Source organism: Dromiciops gliroides, chromosome 1 (assembly GCF_019393635.1).
Source record: "Dromiciops gliroides isolate mDroGli1 chromosome 1, mDroGli1.pri, whole genome shotgun sequence".
NCBI lineage: Eukaryota > Metazoa > Chordata > Mammalia > Microbiotheria > Microbiotheriidae > Dromiciops > Dromiciops gliroides.
This window is the reverse complement of record NC_057861.1, coordinates 18,145,811-18,165,683: the sequence shown is the minus strand read 5'-3', so window position 1 is coordinate 18,165,683 and position 19,873 is coordinate 18,145,811. Positions and strand designations below refer to the sequence as shown.

The following is a 19,873-nucleotide window of genomic DNA, read 5'->3' as shown; positions in this document are numbered from 1 at the left end:
TCGACGTGCATTGACAGGGAACAGATAACCTGTCATAGTCGGTGAATGTAAAAGGCTATTAACAGCAATACTGTCTGGTGATCAACTGAATGGCTTAGCTCTTCTCAGCACTACAACAAACCAGCATCATTCCAAAGGACTCAAGATGAAAAACGTGATCTAAACTGATGGAGTCTGAGTGCAGAACAAAACATACTCTTTTTCACTTTCTGTATTTTTTTGTGCGTCCCCCCCGAGTCTATGTCTTCTTTCATAATGTGACTGAACATGTATAACCTATATTAAACTACTTATTGTTTCAGGGAGGGAGAGGGGAGGTGAGCAAGGGAGAGAGAAAATTTGGAACTCAATTTTTTTTTTTAAATGAAAAAAAAAAAAACACAAAACAAAACCAAAAACCCAAACAAAAAACCCTGTTGTTACATGTAGCTGTGGGACAACATTAAAATATTACTGTGCTATAAAACTATGAATAATGTGAAGAAGCACTGAAATACTTCTATGAACTGATGAATGAATAACCTGGGAAAACAACATCTATGATTACAACAATGTAATATAATGACCACATCTAGGCTCTAGAGAAGAGCTGCAAAAATGTACCCCTTTCTTCAGAGATGGGGGAACTACCAGGAAGTGGAATATTCTTCACACCATCACACACTGTTAAAGTGCTGGTCGGTTTTGCCAAACTGATTTTCCTTGTCTTTCTTTTCTATTCTTTGTTGTGAGGTGTTGTAGCTCTCTGGGAGGAGCTTCGAGGAGGGGTCTTCTCACAGTTCTCATTTGGAGCCAAGCTAGTTCTCTGTAACTTTGAGACATTGACTATTGTCTCATTTTGTGGCTATTATTCTTTCTATTTATATTGTTGTGGTTATTGTGAACATTCTCTTTGTTCTTCTTATTTTATTTTTCATCAGTTCAAATGAGTCTTTCCAGGATTCTCCATATCAAGCATGCTCATCATTTCATTTTTTAAAAAACTGTTTTTGTTTGTTTTTTTGTGGGGCAATGACGGTTAAGTGACTTGCCCTGGGTCACACAGCCAGTAAGTGTCAAGTGTCTGAGGCTGGATTTGAACTCAGGTCCTCCTGAATCCAGGGCTGGTGCTTTATTCACTGCATCACCTAGCTGGCCCCCTCATCGTTTCTTATAGAACAATAACATTCCATTCTTTTTGTCATTCTTCTACCAATAGGCATCACCACTCCCCGCAACCCCTCTTCAATACTGCAAAAAGTCCAAAGAAAACACTTTGGCAGTTTCAGAAGGAAAGACTAGAATAGTAAAGAGTAACAGGCTTTCAGGGAAGAACTACTTCTATGAAAGCCCAAAATGAGGCAGAGCACAGGACCCTCCTAAGCTTCCTAAGGTACACCATTGCCAAAATGTGGGGAAACCTACAGAGAGAGATGGGAGGGTAGCCTATCTGTAAGATTATGTTAATTATAAAAACTTGGCACAGGTAACAAGACTCCAGCTACTCACATAGAAGTTACTTACCGTCCATGAGGAGCCAATGGCCAGTCAGAACCCAGATGAGGACAAGCATGACAGAAAGGGAAAAGGAGAGCAGTTCCGCAGCAGTAAAACGTCCACAGCAGCCAAAGGAAATTCTATAAACAAGCCATCAGCACCAGGTGGATTAGTGAATGAACAGAGACACCTTTAGTTCTTAGAAGAAGAGGTTCAGTGATACAAGAATAGCAAAAGTAACCAAGATGTTTTATATAAGCAACATATACAAAAATATTTGACCCAAATAACCTCATCCTTCTTTGGAACGGGTTACAAAAAGTTCAGATGAATTTCTGGGCTCATCATGAGAAATGGCTCTTTTTTTATGTTTAGAATTTTATTTTCCAAAGTACATATAAAAACAAATTTTGACATCAATTTTTTATAACTTTGTGTCCCAACTTTTCTTCCTCCCTCCCTTCCCACCCCCAAGAATTCAAGCAATTCAATACAAGTTATACATGAGTAGTCATGGAAAACACCTTGACATTAGCCAGGTTGTGAGAGAAACAGACAAAAACAAAACTTCAGATTAAGGAACTATCAAAAAAAAAAAAAAAGATAACTGGCTCTTTAGCTCAAACTATCAACGTGACTGGTAATGGGTACTACACAAATTCTGTTTATGGAAAGAAACAGCCAAATTTTTTTCATGAATGAACAAATAAAAAAGTATTAAGAGCTTATACTAAGTGCAAAATAGTTACTTGTAAGCCTAATAATTACACTGAAAAGAAATACTCTTATTCCATAACCAACTTCTGAGGAATTCAGTTGCTTTAGTAAGATTAGTCCAGGAAAGGCATGGCCCCCAAACGGAAAACAGCAAACGCTGGTGGGGCCATGGAAAACTTGGAAGATTCATTGCTGGAGGAGCTGTGAGCTGGTGCAGTCATTCTGGAATGACATTTGGAACCATTCCAAAAACCACTATTAAATGTTCGTACTCTGAGCAGTGATGCTACTACTACATTTGTGACCCCCATCAAAGAAAGAAGAAAAGATCTATATGTACAAGCATATTGACAGCGGCCCTTTTTGAGGTGGCACAGAACTGGAAGCTTGTGGGGACATCCATCAACTAACTGAGAAATGGCCGAACAAATTATTGTATAGGAATGGTATGAAAACTATTGTGTTTTAACTATTATATTGTATTGGTGGAGCGGAACATTTGAGAAACTTGGGTAGACTTGTATGAACTGATGCAAAGTAAAATGAGCAAAACCAAGAGAACGATTTGAAAAAAACCACAAGATTTAATTGATATTTTGTTTCTTACATCATTACAGTTATCCCAATTATCCCTCTTGATCCCACTGAGCCATCTCTTATGACACACAGTATCTTTTTAGAAGGAAAAAAAGTCAGCATAACAGATTGACACCCTGAAAAAGTCTAAAAATGTGTTTGATGTGTAACATCTGTGGACCTCCCACCTCCATGAAGGGGGTGATGGGCCCCTCTCTCTTCACTGGAGTCCTACTTGATGGCTGTCTGGCTCTGCTTCCTTCACTCTGTATCAGTTCATGTAGATCTTTCCTGTGTTTTCCTGTATTTATCACATGCATCATTTCTTACTGCACAATAATATTCCATTATTTTTATGTACCACAATTTGTTAGGCACTCCCCAATCAATGACTTCTTGTTTCCAATTCCTAGCTATTACCAAAAGTGCTGCACACCAAGAAATCAAGAAATCAAATTGCAAACAATCATCAGAGAAATTTGATAAGGACTTTTTTCTCATTTGGCCACTTCCCTTCTTATCCTTGATGCATTACTGTTGTCTGTGCAGAAGCTTTTCAGTTTCAAGTTCCCTCTTCCTTGTTCCTCCTGGCTCTCTTGCTCTCATCCCAACCCTTTCTTCTTGTTTGATACCCCTTTCCCTTTAGATTTTTGTTTTTTAGTTCCTTTTTTTTCTCTTTTGCTTTCATTTGGTTATCTATTTCTCCCTTCCCCCACTCCTTTTTCTCCCAGATAGTCAAGTAGATTTCTCCCTCCTCTCCACCCTTTCAGCTAGTCCTTGTTCCTTAGTTTTTAATTTTGTTTTTTGGATGTCTCTTCCCAAAAATGATTTCTCTTACTCCCTTCATTATCTCCCTTCTCTTTCTGTTTACTCTAGACGCTCATCCTCTGACTCATGACCCCTATAATAATTTGGAACCTTTCTTTTCTCCATATTCTTTATGCAATCAAAGCTTTCAAGATATCCATTCCAGGCTTTCCTCTCTAGGCAATTTCTGCTTCAGCCTTGTAGGGCTTGCCCCATGTATCCCGTTTTCATTTTCAGAAGAATGCCAATGATTGCAGGTGTCAGAGAGAACACTACTTCAGGGTAGGATCCCTACTCTACTATGTCTCTTAGTATATAGCCCATCACTGATCTATATCCTTTCTTCTCGGCTTACCGCCTCCCCCCATCTCACCAAGGGTATAGTCCTTATCTCCCTTCACCTAACATCTCTCTTCATTCATCAATCAATGGAACCCCTTCCCACATCTAAAGTAAGACATCCTTTCTTTTCTTCCCTCTTCAATTGTTATCCCTCCTTCTCCTCTACTGTCCTGTATGTTCTCCCCCCCCCCCATTGCCAGTGCTTGACTTGACCCCAGTGCATCATTTACTCCTCTCCATCCCTCGTTCCCTTCTTCCCTCTTTACGTATCCTCCAAGAACCATATGCCCATAGGCAGGGTGTCACCAGGTTTTGTCTATAATACCCAGTCTGCCTCTTTATGGTGACCTCTTTCAGATTTCTGCCTTTGCCCTTGTCTCCCAGTGTACATTTAGAAAGAAGTCTCTTCCTGATTTCTCTGTTTTCTCTCTTACCATTATTGTCCTTGCCTGATACATTTATTGTTTGAGGGGCTCAGGAGGAGGCAAATACTCTATTTGGTATAAGTGAATATTCATCTTTTGTCCTGTATGGTTAAACTCAGATCCTGTGGGCCAGTGTTCTTGGGAACATATTCCATTCCTTTCTTCTTTTTCTAGTGGGTGCAGAATAGTCTTGTGTTATTTGAATGTTCTTTCCTTTGTATTTGAAAGTCTTTCACCTTCTGTCTTACAACTTGTTTCTGAACCAAACTGTTAAGTTTTACCATTATGTGTCTTGGAATTTGCAGTCTTATTATTTTTTTCTGGAGGCAATCTGTGAATTCTTCCAGCTGGAATTACATTTCCTATGTTTAGAAGTTCTGGGCAGTTTTCTTCTATTATTTCTTTCATTATGATGCTTTTGTGTGTGTGTGTGTGTGTGTGTGTGTGTGTGTGTGTGTGTGTCTTGTTGCGTTCATATGGGAGACCTATAATCTCCTTAGGTTGTTTCTACATAATCCTGTCTTCAGTTTGGTATGTTTTGCTTGCATACTGAGCATATTTTCTTTTAATGTTCTTGTTTATTTTTTCTCTTCTTCCAGGCTTTCTTTTACTTTTGTGTATATGCATTCCCAACCTCTTGTTCGCTCTTGTTTCTTTGGTGAGGTTTGACATGGCAGATTCAAGTTTTTCCTGTTCTGCTCATTATTTTTGAGATGCAGGGCAAAAATTCTGCTTTTATAATTCTCACTTCTTCTTTGAATTACTCAGGGACAGCAGGCTATGGTTCATGTTCTCCTCAAATTCCACATCAAGTGTTGGATTGTTTTCCTTCATTTTGCCATTTTTATTGAAAGACTCCTGAACTTATTTACTCAATCTGAAGGCCGTATTTTCTTACTGTTTCTTAGTTTTGCCTGCCGACTTATCTGTGTATGTTCAAAGTCTTTTTTTTCTTCTTGAAATCTTTGGTATTTTAAGTCTTTTCTCCTTCCTTATTTTGCTTACCATTCACTTTCTGGATCCCCTCTGATGGTGGTTTCCTTATGGGATAAATCTCAGATCATCTCAGCCTCCTCTCACACAGAGCAATTCGTTGTTCACCAGCCTAGATGTTGGCTCCAAATAACTTTTGGGTGGTCAGAACTGGTCCCAGTCTTGTTTGGGTGCTGCTCAGCTCCCTACATGTATCATGTCTTGTCATGATGACTTGTCCAACTACTATTCTGCAGTTTTCTGGCTTAGCAGCACTACTGCTTTTGGGTTGTTGCCCCTAGCAGGCTTTTGCTCCTGAGGAGCTGTAGCCAAGCTGGCTGTCAAAACCTGAGTAAACTTTCACGCTGGGAAGCTGGGGTGTCTCTATGGTACTGGAAAGAAGGATCAGGGCATATGAGGTAGGTTTTGATGTAAGCATGTATTGTGTCCTTGGCATCTTTAGTGTAGCCTCTCTGCTGGTAGATTGGGAGCTGAGAGAGGGGTATTGTTTATTTTTACCGCTATTTGGATTCTGGGGGTTATAGACCATTTGGGAAGGGCTGGAGGGGTTGTGGCAGTTGAAGAAAATGTCTAGTTTGGCATCTTTTTGCTCACTTGACCCAGAAGTCCAGGAGAACAATTAATAGACTAAGAACAACATTTTAAAGACTAACAACTTTGAAGGACTTAGGAACACTGATCAATGGAATGACTGACCACAATTTGAGGGGACTCATGATGAAACATTCTATCCATCTTTTGGAGATAATGGACCCAGAGTACAGATCAAAACTTTTTTTTTTAAAAGACATGGCTAATGTAGGAATTTGTTTTGCTTGGTTACAAAATGTTTCTAACAAGAATAAATAAGTAAATAAATGAATAAATTTAAAAATATATAGATAGATTATTGTTTTTCTTAGTGTTGAGCTACTCTTTCATTCATGGTATGTATTCAATGAATTCACATAATGAATTTTTAAAAAATGTTAACTGTGGCCTTTTTGCTAATATTTTATTTAAAGTACTTAAATCTTTATATGAAAAAAAGAAAAGGTAAAAACATTAGCTGCAAATTCAATTTGTGTGTGAAAACTGTCCTTTGAATTTAAGTGTAAATATTAAGATTAAATTAAATCAAAATGGCCAAAACCATATCCTTAGGTAGCACATGATAAAAGACCTATTTGGTTCCTACCACCAGAAAGGAAGTGTCGCTTCTATATAATAAGTCCTGGAAAAGAGACTGCTCATATTCAGTGGCCATCATCACATGCTCTAAGATTCCACATTTCAAAAAGGAAGCACATTATGATGACCCTGACTTCCTAAGATATATCTGTATTTCCACAGCTGCAACAGAGTTCATCAGGAAGCAATAATTTTCTGACTTCAAAAGGAAAGAAAGCAAACTTTTTGAGTAGTTCCAGCAAACAGATTCCTACCACTTATGTCTTAAAATGAATAACCTGACCAGCAAATCAGGCTCTTGGTGGTTACTACCAACTATGAGAGAAAAACAAATAGAAGCATATCGTTTATAAAAAAAACAAAACACATAAGTTCTTACTTGTTCTGCGGCGAACAGGGTCGTGTTAAATACTGGCACATCGGGAGAAGAAGAAAAGCAAAAGCTATCGTTGCAAGAACTAGAGAAAGAAAAGACAGTGTGAATACATGTGTTTATGTGACACTGACTTCAAAGCTCTCCTCGATTCTTTTTGCATTTCCTCCCAGCACATGGACGATGACCCCAATTCACTAATCCTCAGGGTGGAAAGCTCAAGAGAAGTCAATGGTAAGGATCACAGCTTTACCACTGCAAGGCTCCTTCAGAATTCATTTTACAGAGATGGAAACTGAATCCCAGAGGGGAAGCGAGGTTACACAGGAAGTCAAGGAGCAAAGCCCAGACTTGAATCCAAGGCCTCTGTCTCTGAACCCAGAGCTCTCATCACTTCATCCTGCCTTGTCAAAGTCAAGACAATGGATTTTCTCTGGCTACATCTTCTCATACGGTATCCTTAAAAACAAAAGTGACAGGGCAAGAGACTAACTACCCAATGGGAAGCCTTTGGGCATTCTGAATTTGGTTAGGAGTTATCATGATCTCCCACTACCACTTGGAGTGAAAACAGGTGGTCAAAGACGGGAATAGCTGGGCAGTTGGATTGGCTGCCTCCTTAACTCTCAACTCATTAGACAGGGGTTGCCTGATTCATTAACTGAACATATATTTACTAATAATCTTCCAGAGCGAGGATAAAATAGCTGTGCCCTCCTCAAAGTCTGAAAATTGTATTCTTATCCATTAGTATTATAACATATACTACGGAACATACAATAAATATGTACATGCCTTGGAGGGTAGAGAGTATTAAACATATGTATATGTGGTGGTAATGATAAAATGTAGCCTTCATTGCCTCCTTTTCCACTCCCCTAATCTCACAGGTTGAGCCCCGCATGTCTGTTTACTTTGCCTTATACTAGTCTAGGCTCTGAAACTTACTACTACAGGCTAGGACTGGAGAATGTCAAAACATTTATTGGGTTATTATTATTGTTGTTTTTAGGGAAGGAGCTGGAAGTGTATTAACACAACTACGGTCACACACAAATCTTTCATTAATTCTCACTTGAATTTTCTCTTTGTTCTCTGTCTTTTGGCAGCTCTGAACAGCTATGTTGAGGAGCAAGGGCTTAAGTTATTAGTATTAAACTTTTTTAATATTGAAATTAAACACCAACCAAAATGGGTATTTCCATATATGGAAAACAGAACAAAGAGGTCTAGACACAAAATCACTGATGTCTAGTATGTAAAGTTTTCTTTTCCTTTTAAATACGTAATAAATTCAACATATAAATTTCCAAACTCTCCTTCATGGTTTTCCTTCAGTTCCTTTCTGGACATTCTTTTTAAAAAAATGCTTAAAGGACCCTCCTCTTTCCTTTCTTTCTTTTTTTTTTTTTTTGGCGGGGCTATTACATCCCTAAAAATTTTGCCGCCCTCCTTTTGTCCTCCCAAACTAAAAAGAAAAAGGAAAGCCAAAGGCCTAAGTTATCCTAAGTCATTCTATGCAAACACTTGAAGGACTGGACTTCATGGAAATAAAACCGTGTACAGTATACACTATTACAAGTGCATCTTGATCCCTGGAGACTCTAGAAAGCCAAGTTTTTTTCTTTTCAATAATGTTACAAACATAAGCAAACAAGGAGAACCATTTACCTGCTGTACATATTGTAAAGACTACTTGAACAGAATCAAAGAAGAAAAACATGACTAGAAGGGAGACAGATGCTCCGATGGGAAGGAACAGTGCTTGGGTGGAGTCAATAGTTTGGATACCTGCAAAAGAAAAACAGGACAGATTTCATTAGGTCCTTATGAATGAAAGCACCCAGAATCACACAGTACGTGGACTATTCCGGCTGTTTCTAATTCCTATTATTCACCATTTGTAGGAAAGATAACTTCCTCCCCCAGTAGTGAGGGGTGGGGAGATTCAAAAGAGCTGATTTGAGGAACATGTGCATTAAAGGAACATGGTAAGAAGGTCTGATGAGGGAAGCAGTTAAAATTCCCTCTGAAAACGTCTTCTGATTTTGTATAGATCTAATTCATTCACGTTCCCTTTTCCCACTGCTACAGATGGATTAAGAACTGTCCAGAGAGGACAACAGGCATTCACTGGAAAGCTTTGAGGATTGTGTGTATCAACAGCTTCAGTGCACTTTACTATATGCTAAGCCCTTTACATACTTTATCTCACTGTAACCTCCCAACAAGGGTGTGAGATAGGTTTTATCATTTCTATTTTATAGCTGAAGAAGCTGAGGTGGAGAGAAACGAAATGTCCTACATGTGCTCATGCAGCAAGCACTGGAGGTAGAGTGTGAAAGGAGGATCCCTTCCACATCTTGACTACCTGTTGCAGTTCTGATATATCACAGGTTGGCATAAGAAATTAAAAGGCAAGTCTGAGGAGTTTTGCAGAAGCTGCAGACGACACAGAAAAAGTTTAGAAACTCAGAAATGCATAAAATATATGTATAGTATTGTACAATATCAACCCAAATTTTACAATAAAGTATTATAAATACCCCCCAAAAGAAAAAAAAATTTAGACTTCTCCTCTGGTATGAAAGGAGGGTCAACATTTTTGACATGGATTTTTCAGACTGCTGGGGAGTTGTGCCCCTCACTCCTTCGATGTGCAAAGGCTAACTGTATATTCTCTCTACTAAGTCAGAGGGGCAGCTAGGCGGCACAGTAGATAGGTCCTCCTGAATCCAGGGCCAGTGCTCTGAGTTCAAATCCGACCTCAGACCCTTGACACTTGCTAGCTGTGTGACCCTGGGCAAGTCACTTAACCCCAACTGCCTCACCAAAAAAAAAAAAAAAATTGCCTCTACTAAGCCAGAATGCTTTATTACTGGATGAGAAGTATACACAGGGAAATTTACATTTATATTTTCTATAAGTCCAGGGAGAATTTCTGTGAAGGAGGCAAAGGAGAGAACCTGACAAAGTGCCCCAAAAATACCAGGAGAGAGGGCTATACATATCAGGAAAGGCTAAGCTACAAAAGCAGAGCTTTGAGGGAAGCAAAGAAACCTGAAAGATGAAAATGAGAAGGACATAGGGTTTTGGTTTTTATTTATTTATTTATTTATTTATTTTAGTGAGGCAGTTGGGGTTAAGTGACTTACCCAGGGTCACACAGCTAGTAAGTGTTTAAGTGTCTGAGGCCAGATTTGAACTCAGGTACTCCTGACTCCAGGGCCGGTGCTCTATCCACTGCGCCACCTAGCTGCCCCTGGACATAGCGTTTTAAAAAACATCACTGAATCTGTGATCTCCTCGTTGCAGCGAATCCTGTCCAGGGGCTTCCAACTAAATTCTTCTTGGTCTGTCAGTTTTACTCCTTGACTAGTCCTTCCTCTGCCATCTGTTGATGGTCTTGTTCTTCCAGGACATCCTCTGTTCTCTGGGTTCTCATGGTAGTCTTCCCATCCACTGGACTGTAGCTGCCTTAGCAGGATCACCATCCACTATTCTGCACCACCTACAGTGGCTATACTTCCAAGGCTCTTTCCTGGGTCCCTTGCTCTTCTCTCTCTACATCTACTCATTTGATGACAGATGTTGTCAGGTCCCAGGGGTTTGACTACTGGTCTCTGCAGATGACTGATTACCAGATCTATACACCCATCCCTGGTCATCATCCTGAGTTCCACTCACGCTTATAGGTCATTTCCAACTCTGTCCCACAGGCATCTCAAACTTCACAGACCCCAAACATAACTCGTCTCTCATCATCTCCAAAAATCTGCCTTTCTTCCAACCTTCCCTATCCGTGTCCAGGGCATAACCTCCATTCTTCAGAGTCACTTAAATTTCTAACCTAAGAATGACCCACAACAATCAGGTGCCAAGCCTTGTCAATTCTACTTCCCTGATGTCTCTCTTATCCACTGCCCTTTCTCCCCTGACATGGCTCCTACCCTAGTTCCAAGCTTTAGCCCTCTTGCCTGACAACTGAAACACCTCCTAACTGCTCTCTGCCTCAAATCTCTCTTCGGAGACCATCAAAGTGACAGTCCCAGAGCATGGGTGTGGCCATGCCACCCACCTCCTGCTAAAGGAGCTCTGTTAGACACTGAAAAGCCAGGCTTAATGCACCTTACTCTTCATTACATACTCTCTGCAGTCCAGTCAGACTGGTCGTTCCACTGACAAAACCACATTCCACTTCCCGTCTCTCTGTGCATTGGCCGTGTCCCATGTCTGGGGGTGGGGATGGGGTGGGGGGTCAGAGTCCTCACAGAACCACCTCTAACAGGAGTCTTTTTCCTAACCTTCCTTTCACTGCCCCCAAGAAAAATCACCTTGTATTCACTTTGTATAGATTTCTTACAGACTTATATGTACACGTCATTTACTGTGATAGGACAAACGCTCCTTAAAAGTTGGGATTGTGGCTTTTTGTCTTTACACATTCCCAGCAGCCAGGACAGTACTTAGTATATGGTAGGTACTTAATAAATGCTTGTAGGCTGACTGATCTTTTATGCCTCTTTATGGAAATCATCAATAACATGCTTTAGTTTACATAGGCTCACTATAGGTCTCTCTGTGGCCTTTGGGGTAACCTGAAAGTTTGAGTCTTCTAAGATTGTGGTTGTCTATTATTTATAGCCATGTCTATAACACTGAAGAATATCAGTGTTAAAAGGTACTTTTTTTTTTGGGGGGGGGGATTGTTTCAGGGAGTAACCTGAGATCAGTAAAGCACTCAGCAATTTCTCAAATGCGATCCTGCCTACTCTCTTCTTATTTAGTTTTGGGCCCAGCCTTTTTTGTCCATTTCTGGTGACTGATCAAGAGACACTATAATGTTTTTATGCCAAAGTCTGAGTGGACCTTCATATTTATGATGGAGTCAATTCAATTTAGCAAACATATTAAATACCTACTATGTTTAAGGCATTCATACAGGTGCTAGGGATACAAAGATAAAAATGCCATGATCCTAAATAGAAAATGAGCATTTTTATAGTTGGGACCATTTTCATATTACTGGGCAGTAAAGAAATAAGAAAAACCAGCGAAGAGGTGGTAGGGGCAGCGGTTATGAAAGGCATATTGTGATGGAGAAGAATGTGCCTATTGGAAGAGCCTTATAGCTTCTAGGTTTATAAAGCACTTTCCTTCTAACAACTTTTGTAAAGTCTTCAGTTTAGTATTATTTTCACCATGTTCAAGAACAAAACTGACTGAAATGCTTTCAAGGCCATCCTGAGAAATTTGACTTTTATTTAGAGGCAAGAGTGAGCCAAAGAGGACGGGAGTGACATGGTTGTCCATGTGCTTAAGGAAGATTATCTTGAGAGCAATGGAGAAGATAAGTTGGAAGTAGAGACACTTAAGGCAGGAAGCCCAATTAGGATGTTGGGACCGTTCAACTAAGAGGTGACAGGGTCTGGACAAGGTTTTCTCTTCTCCAATCCATCCTTCACATAGCTGCTGAACTTAACCAGGCTAGTCCTAAGAGAAAAACATATACTCCCACAATCTGAGTTATTTTGTTGTGAAATAGTGGTCTTCTCCACAAACTGACCTCCTCAGCAGCCAAGGCACGGGGCTGACCCTGTCATTCTGCTTGAGCATGATATTTGTTATCAATCTTTATTTTTACACTTCTTGAAAAATCAAGTTGGGGTTACCTGGAGCATAGTCTATAATATTTAATGTTTGTAGGTTCCTAACAGAGCTGGCAGACAAGAGAAGGTAGATTTAGGATTCTGAGACTTAAAGCTAGAAGGACCAAATACCTCCTTTTCTACATGTGTAAACTAAGGTCCAGGGAGGCTAAGCGGCTTGCTTAAAGTCACACAGATAGTAAGCAGCAGAGTTTGAATTGAAACTCAGGTCACAGAATCGCACAATTTGAGTTGAAATAGACCCTAACAGTCATCTTTTCCAATTTATACCTGAAAAGGTATAACACCCAAGAGAGAGTCATTTGGTCTCTGCTTGGAGAACTCTAGTAGAGGGGAACTAACTTTTTTTTGGGGGGGGTGGGAGAGAAGGAATAAGCATTTAAATAGAGCCTACTCTATTGCCAGGCACTATGACGATCACTGTGTGTGTGTGTGTGTGTGCAATTGGGGTTAAGTGACTTGCCCAGGGTCACACAGCTAGAAAGTGTCAAGTGTCTGAGGCCAGATTTGAACTCAGGTCCTCCTGACTCCAGGGTCGGTGCTCTATCCACTGTGCCACCCAGCTGCCCCAACAATCACTTTCTACAATTATCATCTCATCAGATCTTCACAACAACCCTGGGAAGTAGGTGCTATTATTATCTCCATTTTATGGTTGAGGAAACTGAGGCAGAGGTTAAGTGATGTGTCCAGAGTCTATAGTTAGTAAGTGTCTTCTGACCTTAGGCCTGGTGCTCTGTGCACAGTGGCAGCAGAAGCTTCCTCGAAAAGTGTTTCCTAACATCAGTGTCTAAATGTTTCTCTGCAACCCCCACCAGCTGTGCCTAATTCTGCCCTCTAGGCCTAACAGGAATCATTCCAATCCCTCTCCCCCAGCTCTCCCCCCCCCAGTCCCTGCTCCAGCCAGCCCCTGCAGTGGTTTTCCTAAAACACAGGTCCAATCATGGCACCTCCCTACTCAATAACCTCCAGGGGCTCCCTATTGTCTCCTGGATCACAACACCTTGCCCCCCCCCCCCACTCTGCTGTACACTTTACTGGACTTATGATGTCATACACGGATATTTTTTATATATAGATCAGACAGAGACAGATCTCCCACTCCATCCCCCAGACTAGCCCTGGGAAGAGGGGCAGCAAGTCACTGTTTCTCATCCTATTCACCTCCCAGGAGAGCAGTGTGTCCTGCCACCTCCTTTGATCAGAGCCTCCTGAAATACCCTGTGCATGTGACCTCCTTTGCTAACAAACCACAACAAAGTTATGTCCGCTTGTCTTCTACACCACCATTAGGAGTATTCAAAGAATGGAAGGTTTCATCATTTATGGCCATACAGTGTTACCAGAAGAATATTGGGGTGAAAAGAAGTTATTCTGCATCAGGGAACACTCTGTGATTGCTTCCCCCTCCTCATTTTATCGTTGCCTCTCTGCTATTGTTAAGGGCTAAAATTCTAGCTAAACTGTCTAAAATATCGAATGAGGGGTCGCCAATAAATTATAAGCTTTAGCAAGAGTTAGACTTTTAAGCATTTATTAAGGAGAATAAGAATTTGGTAAAGAGAGAGAAAGGCCTAGATTCCTATCTATTAAAGGGAGAGCACATTTCTAGCTCCGCTCTCCACCAGAGTCCCCAGGAAAGAGCCAGAGACCGAGCGCCAGTCTCTTCCTTCCTCCTCCCACTCGCCCGCGTCACTTCCTTTTCCCAAAGAAAAGACTCCTGGTCTTGCCCTCAAAGACCTTCGCTTCATGGGTGGAACTCTTCTACAGTAAGTCTCCAGCAGGGGGCGTCACTCCAATCGTTACACTATGCCAGTCATTCCTGCCCCTGCTCTCAGACAGGAAGGCTCAGTGATTGACCTGGGGAGGGAAGGGGGCAAGGCAGAGGACTCTGCCTCTTCTTCAATGTCGTTGCCATCATTAAAGCCTTCTCTCGTTCTGAAGCTGAACCACTGGATGGGGCTAGGGTTTTTGGCCAGGGGAACTTTCTTTTCAGTATTTCCATAGCTGGACTGCTGAGCACTCAGGGAGGTAGTTGCCAGGTCTTGTCAAGTGTTGTACCCTCCAATGATAGCGGTGGGGGCAGGCTGGCCACAGAGCTGGTGATGTGGAGAGTGCTGCTGTTCTGAAATTCCTTGGCATATCTGCCTGTCTGTGGCAATGGGTCAGCAGTTGGTGTTGGTATTGGGTCCCTTCTTACTCTAAAAATGGCTATGGTGATTAGAAAAGATAAATTTGTAGTGAGTTCAGTTCAGTTTTGTGATTTCCTCTAGCTCCATTTAGTGCATGAGGGTAGGAGTGGAAGGGGCATACAGCGGGAGTGATTTAGGGTAGGGTTTGACAATCTCTGAGCATTGACAAGATGGGGGAAAGGGATGGGTAGCAGATGATGGTAGAGAGCTGAGGGCTTGTTAACTAGAGGATCAAGAATGGGAAGGGAGGAAAGTGAGGTTAAAGCATGGGTCTGCTTTAGTCTGGGAGAATGCTGAGGGATGGAGCGAGCAGTGGTCCCAGTGATAACAAAGAACAGACTCGGGAAGAGCAAGGGAAAGGGAGAGGTGGAATGATGGGAGATTGTGATCTGACAAAGGGATTTCCAAGTTTTGATCACTGAATAAGAATAAAAATAATGGCTAACATTTGTGCATGACTGCTAGATCAAAGGTGTGCAAGTACTTGCACACACATGCATGTGTAGATTTATCTGAAGTCCTTAATAAGTGCTTTTAGGATCTGAAGACAAGTTATTAATTTTGGCATTTGAAAGCTGTAAGAATTAACCAACTGAGAAGTAACAAGCTTCACACCGGAAGTAGAAGGATGTCGGCAGCAGCATTAAGCTATGTCCTGTGATATCAGATAGTCTTTATCATCCACTTGGTGTGTATCCTAAACTATTTTGTACTATTACATGGTTTTTACTATCAATGTCTCTTCTTCCCAATTAAACTCTAAGTACCCTGGGCTCATATATACACCTCTAACATGTCCTCAGAGTAGGCAGTCAACAAATGACAGCTGATGATACTTGAAGAGAGGCAGCACGGTATAGTGGCCACAGACTTGGGAGTAACAATACTCAAATTCTGTCTTAAGAAACTCAAATTAATAATAGTGTACTACTATAGGAGCGAGATAAGTGAAACCGTGTCATTCTCCAAAACACTGCTCTGGTTGTGAGAGAGCAAGTACAGTAATATATTGCTGGTGGAACTAGGAACTGGCCTGGCCAGTCTCGAAAGTAATTTGGAACTGTGCCCAAACATGAAAATGTGCCCATCCTCTGACCCAGCAATGCCACTGCTACACCACTGTCCTAAAGAGAGCAAATAAAGCAGAAAAGAAGCCATATGTTCCAAAATATTTAAAGCAGCTCTTTTTTGTAGTGGCAAAAACTAAGAAGATTGCTTATATATTGGGAAATGGCTAATGGAATTATGTATGGCACCACAAGAAATGACAAAACAGATGTTTCCAGAGAAATCAGGGAAGATGGAAGCTGATAGAGTCCAGCAGAATCAGAACCATTTGTATAACAATATTATAAAGAAGACTTTGAGAGATATCAAAACTCTGCTCAATGCATTGACCAACCATGATTACAAAAGGACCAAGATGAAATGTGCTGCCCTCCTGCTGACAGAGGTGATGGGTGCAAAGCGCAGACTGAGGTGTATTCTTTTTTAACATGGTCAATGGGGGAGTTTACTTTGCTAGACTAGACATTTGCTGAGTTTTTTTCCTTTGATTTTTTTTTTTAATTAGGAGGAAGGGGAGGTGGGAGGGAGGAAAAAAATGTTCATTAATTGAAAACAAAATCAAGTGGTTATAACAATGCCTTTGAAAACAACTCATCACCTATGCTAAGGAAGGCATGAGTTGCTACATTGTAAACAGACTTGACTTCACAATAATTCCTTCTTTCCAGACGAGAGTATGGCCATTAAAGCTTCAAGCGTCACTAAGACTTCTGGGATATACTGATTATTATTTGAAGTTGGACATTTTATTTAGAGAAAAAACCAACCTGATTCTTTGGCTTATGATCCATTTCATAGAAGCTTTTAAAGATTTATGCTGAGTAATACTGTGCATTCAGGGCACCACGAAACTTCAAAGGCTTTCTCTGAGCACAAGTTACCCCTCACAGCTCTGCCTCTTCCAAATGAGGTTCTTTCTGACAGGGGGTCATACCAAGCCTGATTCTAGGAGCTTACAGGGATGGTCTGTTCCAAACTGATTTGTTAAACTTGGTGGTGAGGGATTTTTTCTGAGACAGAGATCAGTGTCATATTATAAGCTTAAGAAAACAGTGGTTAAACTTTTATGATTTCGTTGCTATTTTTTGTGCTTGTCACATCTGAGTTCCCACTCATTCTGCTAAGTGGCATGTTCACAAGAGCTAAAACCTTCCTTCCTGCTGATTTGGAAGATGGGACTCATTGACAGATGGAGGAACCAAGGTAGAGGTTATGTGACCCCCTCACATGAGGGAGACCCAGAACCAGAATTCATGGTTTCATGGTTCGTCTGCTTGCCTACCCCTCTACACTCTCTAACACCACTTTCATGATAACATTCCCAAGCTCAGGGCCCCTTAGAGGTGCCTGGTGCCTTCCTGCCAAGCAGGACAGATGACATCTCTTCCCCAAGGATCTGAGGACAGACTCCATTCCTTAACTCTTTATTGCCCTGGGTTCTCAGCTTCGTCAATGGTAAAATGATGGATTTTGATGAGGGGCTTTGGAAGGCTCTTTCAGCTCCGTGTTGAAGATGCTACAGGGAGTCCCTTCCACACTGTGGTAACCAGGCTCCTCTTTAAATGAAGAGAACTTCGACTTCTAGCTTGATATCAATGATCCCTTGAGAGGAGCTGCCTAACACAGGGCTTGGCACACAGCAAGCACTGAATAAATGCTTGCTCATTTCAGAGGCTAGGGGTCCCTCTGTTCATACCCACTCCCTTCTAGAATGATTTCTCATCTCCTTCTCTCTGCTGAAACCCTTGACAAGCCTCACCTTCTCTACAAAGGTTTCTGACTGGCGTGACCCTTACTAAGCACTGTGGATGCAGTCCAGACCCTCTCACGCACTTGCTTTAATTTTCTAGCTGTTTTGTCTTTTTTTTGGCAGGGCAATGAGGGTTAAGTGACTTGCCCAGGGTCACACAGCTAGTGTCAAGTGTCTGGGGCTGGATTTGAACTCAGGTCCTCCTGAGTGCTTTATCCACTGCACTACCTAGCTGCCTCCTCTAGTTATTTCAAATACTCAGTATGGCACAGTGAAGAGATATGGTACTGGAATTGAAATCAAGAACACCTGGGTGCAAATCTGATTTCTGACAGGAGCCATGTGACGAAGGAAGGCTCTCTGACCTTCAGTTTCCTCATCTATAAAACGGGTATATTATCTGTAGGCCTTTATCTCTGGCTTACTATAAAGTTCAAATGAACTGATGTATGCCAAGTGCTTTGATGCAAATGAAAAGGGTTTCTTTGGTTTGTTGTTTGGTGCTGGACCTGTCAGAAATCAGATTTGCCCAGTGCAGGGCAGCAGCCCAGCGCCGAGGGGGTTGGTGCAAGTCAGCAGGAGCTGCGGGTCACCGCCGAACAACTGAGGCCCCTGGAACCTGGCTCAGAAATCTGGTGGCTAAGAAGGACAGTGGAAAAACCTACCTGCACCGGCTGGGAGGGCAACAACCGGGGCAGGAGGGATCAGGTGCACTCAGACAGGAAGTGCAGGGGGGTGAACCACACACACTATAAAGGCCTCAGAGTAAAAAGCCAGTCACACAGCACCTATACCCCTGCACAAGAAGCCCAAAACAGGGACCCTGGTACCCCCAGAGCAGACTTCAACTTAAAAAATAAATAAATAAGCTGCAATAATGAGTGAGAAGCAAAAAAGAACCCTCTGTATCAATAGGGAAGAAGCCAACACAAACTCAGATGAGGACAATACCCTCAAATTGCCTACATGTGAAGCCTCAGGAGGGAAGGTGAATTGGTCTCAAGAACAAAAAGCCTTCCTGGAAGAGCTCAAAAAGGATTTTTAAAAATCAATTGAGAGAGGTAGAAGAAAAAATGAGGAGAGAAATGAAAGCAAAACAAGAAAACTATGGAAAAAGAATCAGCAGTTTGGAAAAGGAAGCACAAAGATTGACTGGCCAAATGGAAAAAAAAAGTGCATAATTTCACTGAAGAAAACAATGCCTTAAAAAATTCATCTGGCCAAATGGAAAAAAAGGTGCATAATCTCATTAAAGAAAACAATGCCTTAAAAACTTCACTTGGCCAAATGGAAAAAAAGGTGCATAATCTCACTGAAGAAAACAATGCCTTAAAAATTAAAATCGGACAGTTGGAAGATAAGGAATCCATGAGACACCAGGAATCAGTTAATCAGAATCAAAAAAATGAAAAAATAGAAGAAAATGTGAACTACCTCATTGGAAAGACAACTGATCTGGAAAACAGATCCAGGAGAGACAATTTGAGAATCATTGGACAGCCTGAAAGCCATGACCAGAAAAAGAATCTAGACACCATATTCCAGGAAATTATTAAGGAGAACTGCCCTGATATCATAGAATCAGAGGATAAAATCATCATTGAAAGAATTCACCAATCACCTCCTGAAAGAGACCCCAAAAGGAAAACTCCAAGGAATATTATAGCCAAATTCCAGAATTATCAAGTGAAGGAGAAAATACTCCAAGCAGCCAGAAAGATGCAATTTAAATATCATGGAGCCACAGTCAGGATTGCTCAGGACCTGGCAGCTTCAACATTAAAGGACCACAAGGCTTGGAATATGATATTCCGGAAGGCAAGGGAGCTTGGATTGCAGCCAAGAAATCTATTACCCAGCAAAAATGTGCATTCTCTTTCAGGGGAAAAGATGGACATTTAATGACATTGGGGACTTTCAGTCTTTACTGATGAAAAGACCAGAACTGAATAGAAAATTCAATCTCAACATACAAGATCCAAGAGTAGTTTAAAAAGGTAAACAGAGGGAAAAAAAAAGATTACTCAATTAGGTTAAACTGTTTATATCCCTACATGGGAAAATAATACTCATAACTCTTTGTTTTTTTTGTTTGTTTGTTTGTTTTTGGTGGGGCAATGGGGGTTAAGTGACCTGCCCAAGGTCACACAGCTAGTAAGTGTCAAGTGTATGAGGCCGAATTTGAACTCAGGAACTCCTGAATCCAGGGCCGGTGCTTTATCCACTGCGCCACCTAGCCGCCTCACTACTCATAACTCTTAAGTACTGTAAATGTATTTGGCCAGAGAGAAGGACTTTACACAGAGGGTATAAAT

At 41.2% G+C, this 19,873-nt stretch overlaps 1 protein-coding gene across 2 annotated transcripts in view; it reads right to left on the bottom strand.

Moving 5' to 3' along the window:
- SPPL3 (signal peptide peptidase like 3) overlaps window positions 1-19,873 on the bottom strand; it is a 157,815-nt gene that overhangs the window by 14,080 nt on the left and 123,862 nt on the right. For both annotated transcript variants that reach the window (XM_043977649.1, XM_043977648.1), the window contains exons 4-6: window positions 8,551-8,670; window positions 6,886-6,964; window positions 1,504-1,616 (exon numbers count right to left, since the gene is read on the bottom strand). In XM_043977649.1, the coding sequence (XP_043833584.1) occupies window positions 1,504-1,616; window positions 6,886-6,964; window positions 8,551-8,670 (312 nt within the window). The remainder of the gene's footprint in view (window positions 1-1,503; window positions 1,617-6,885; window positions 6,965-8,550; window positions 8,671-19,873) is intronic.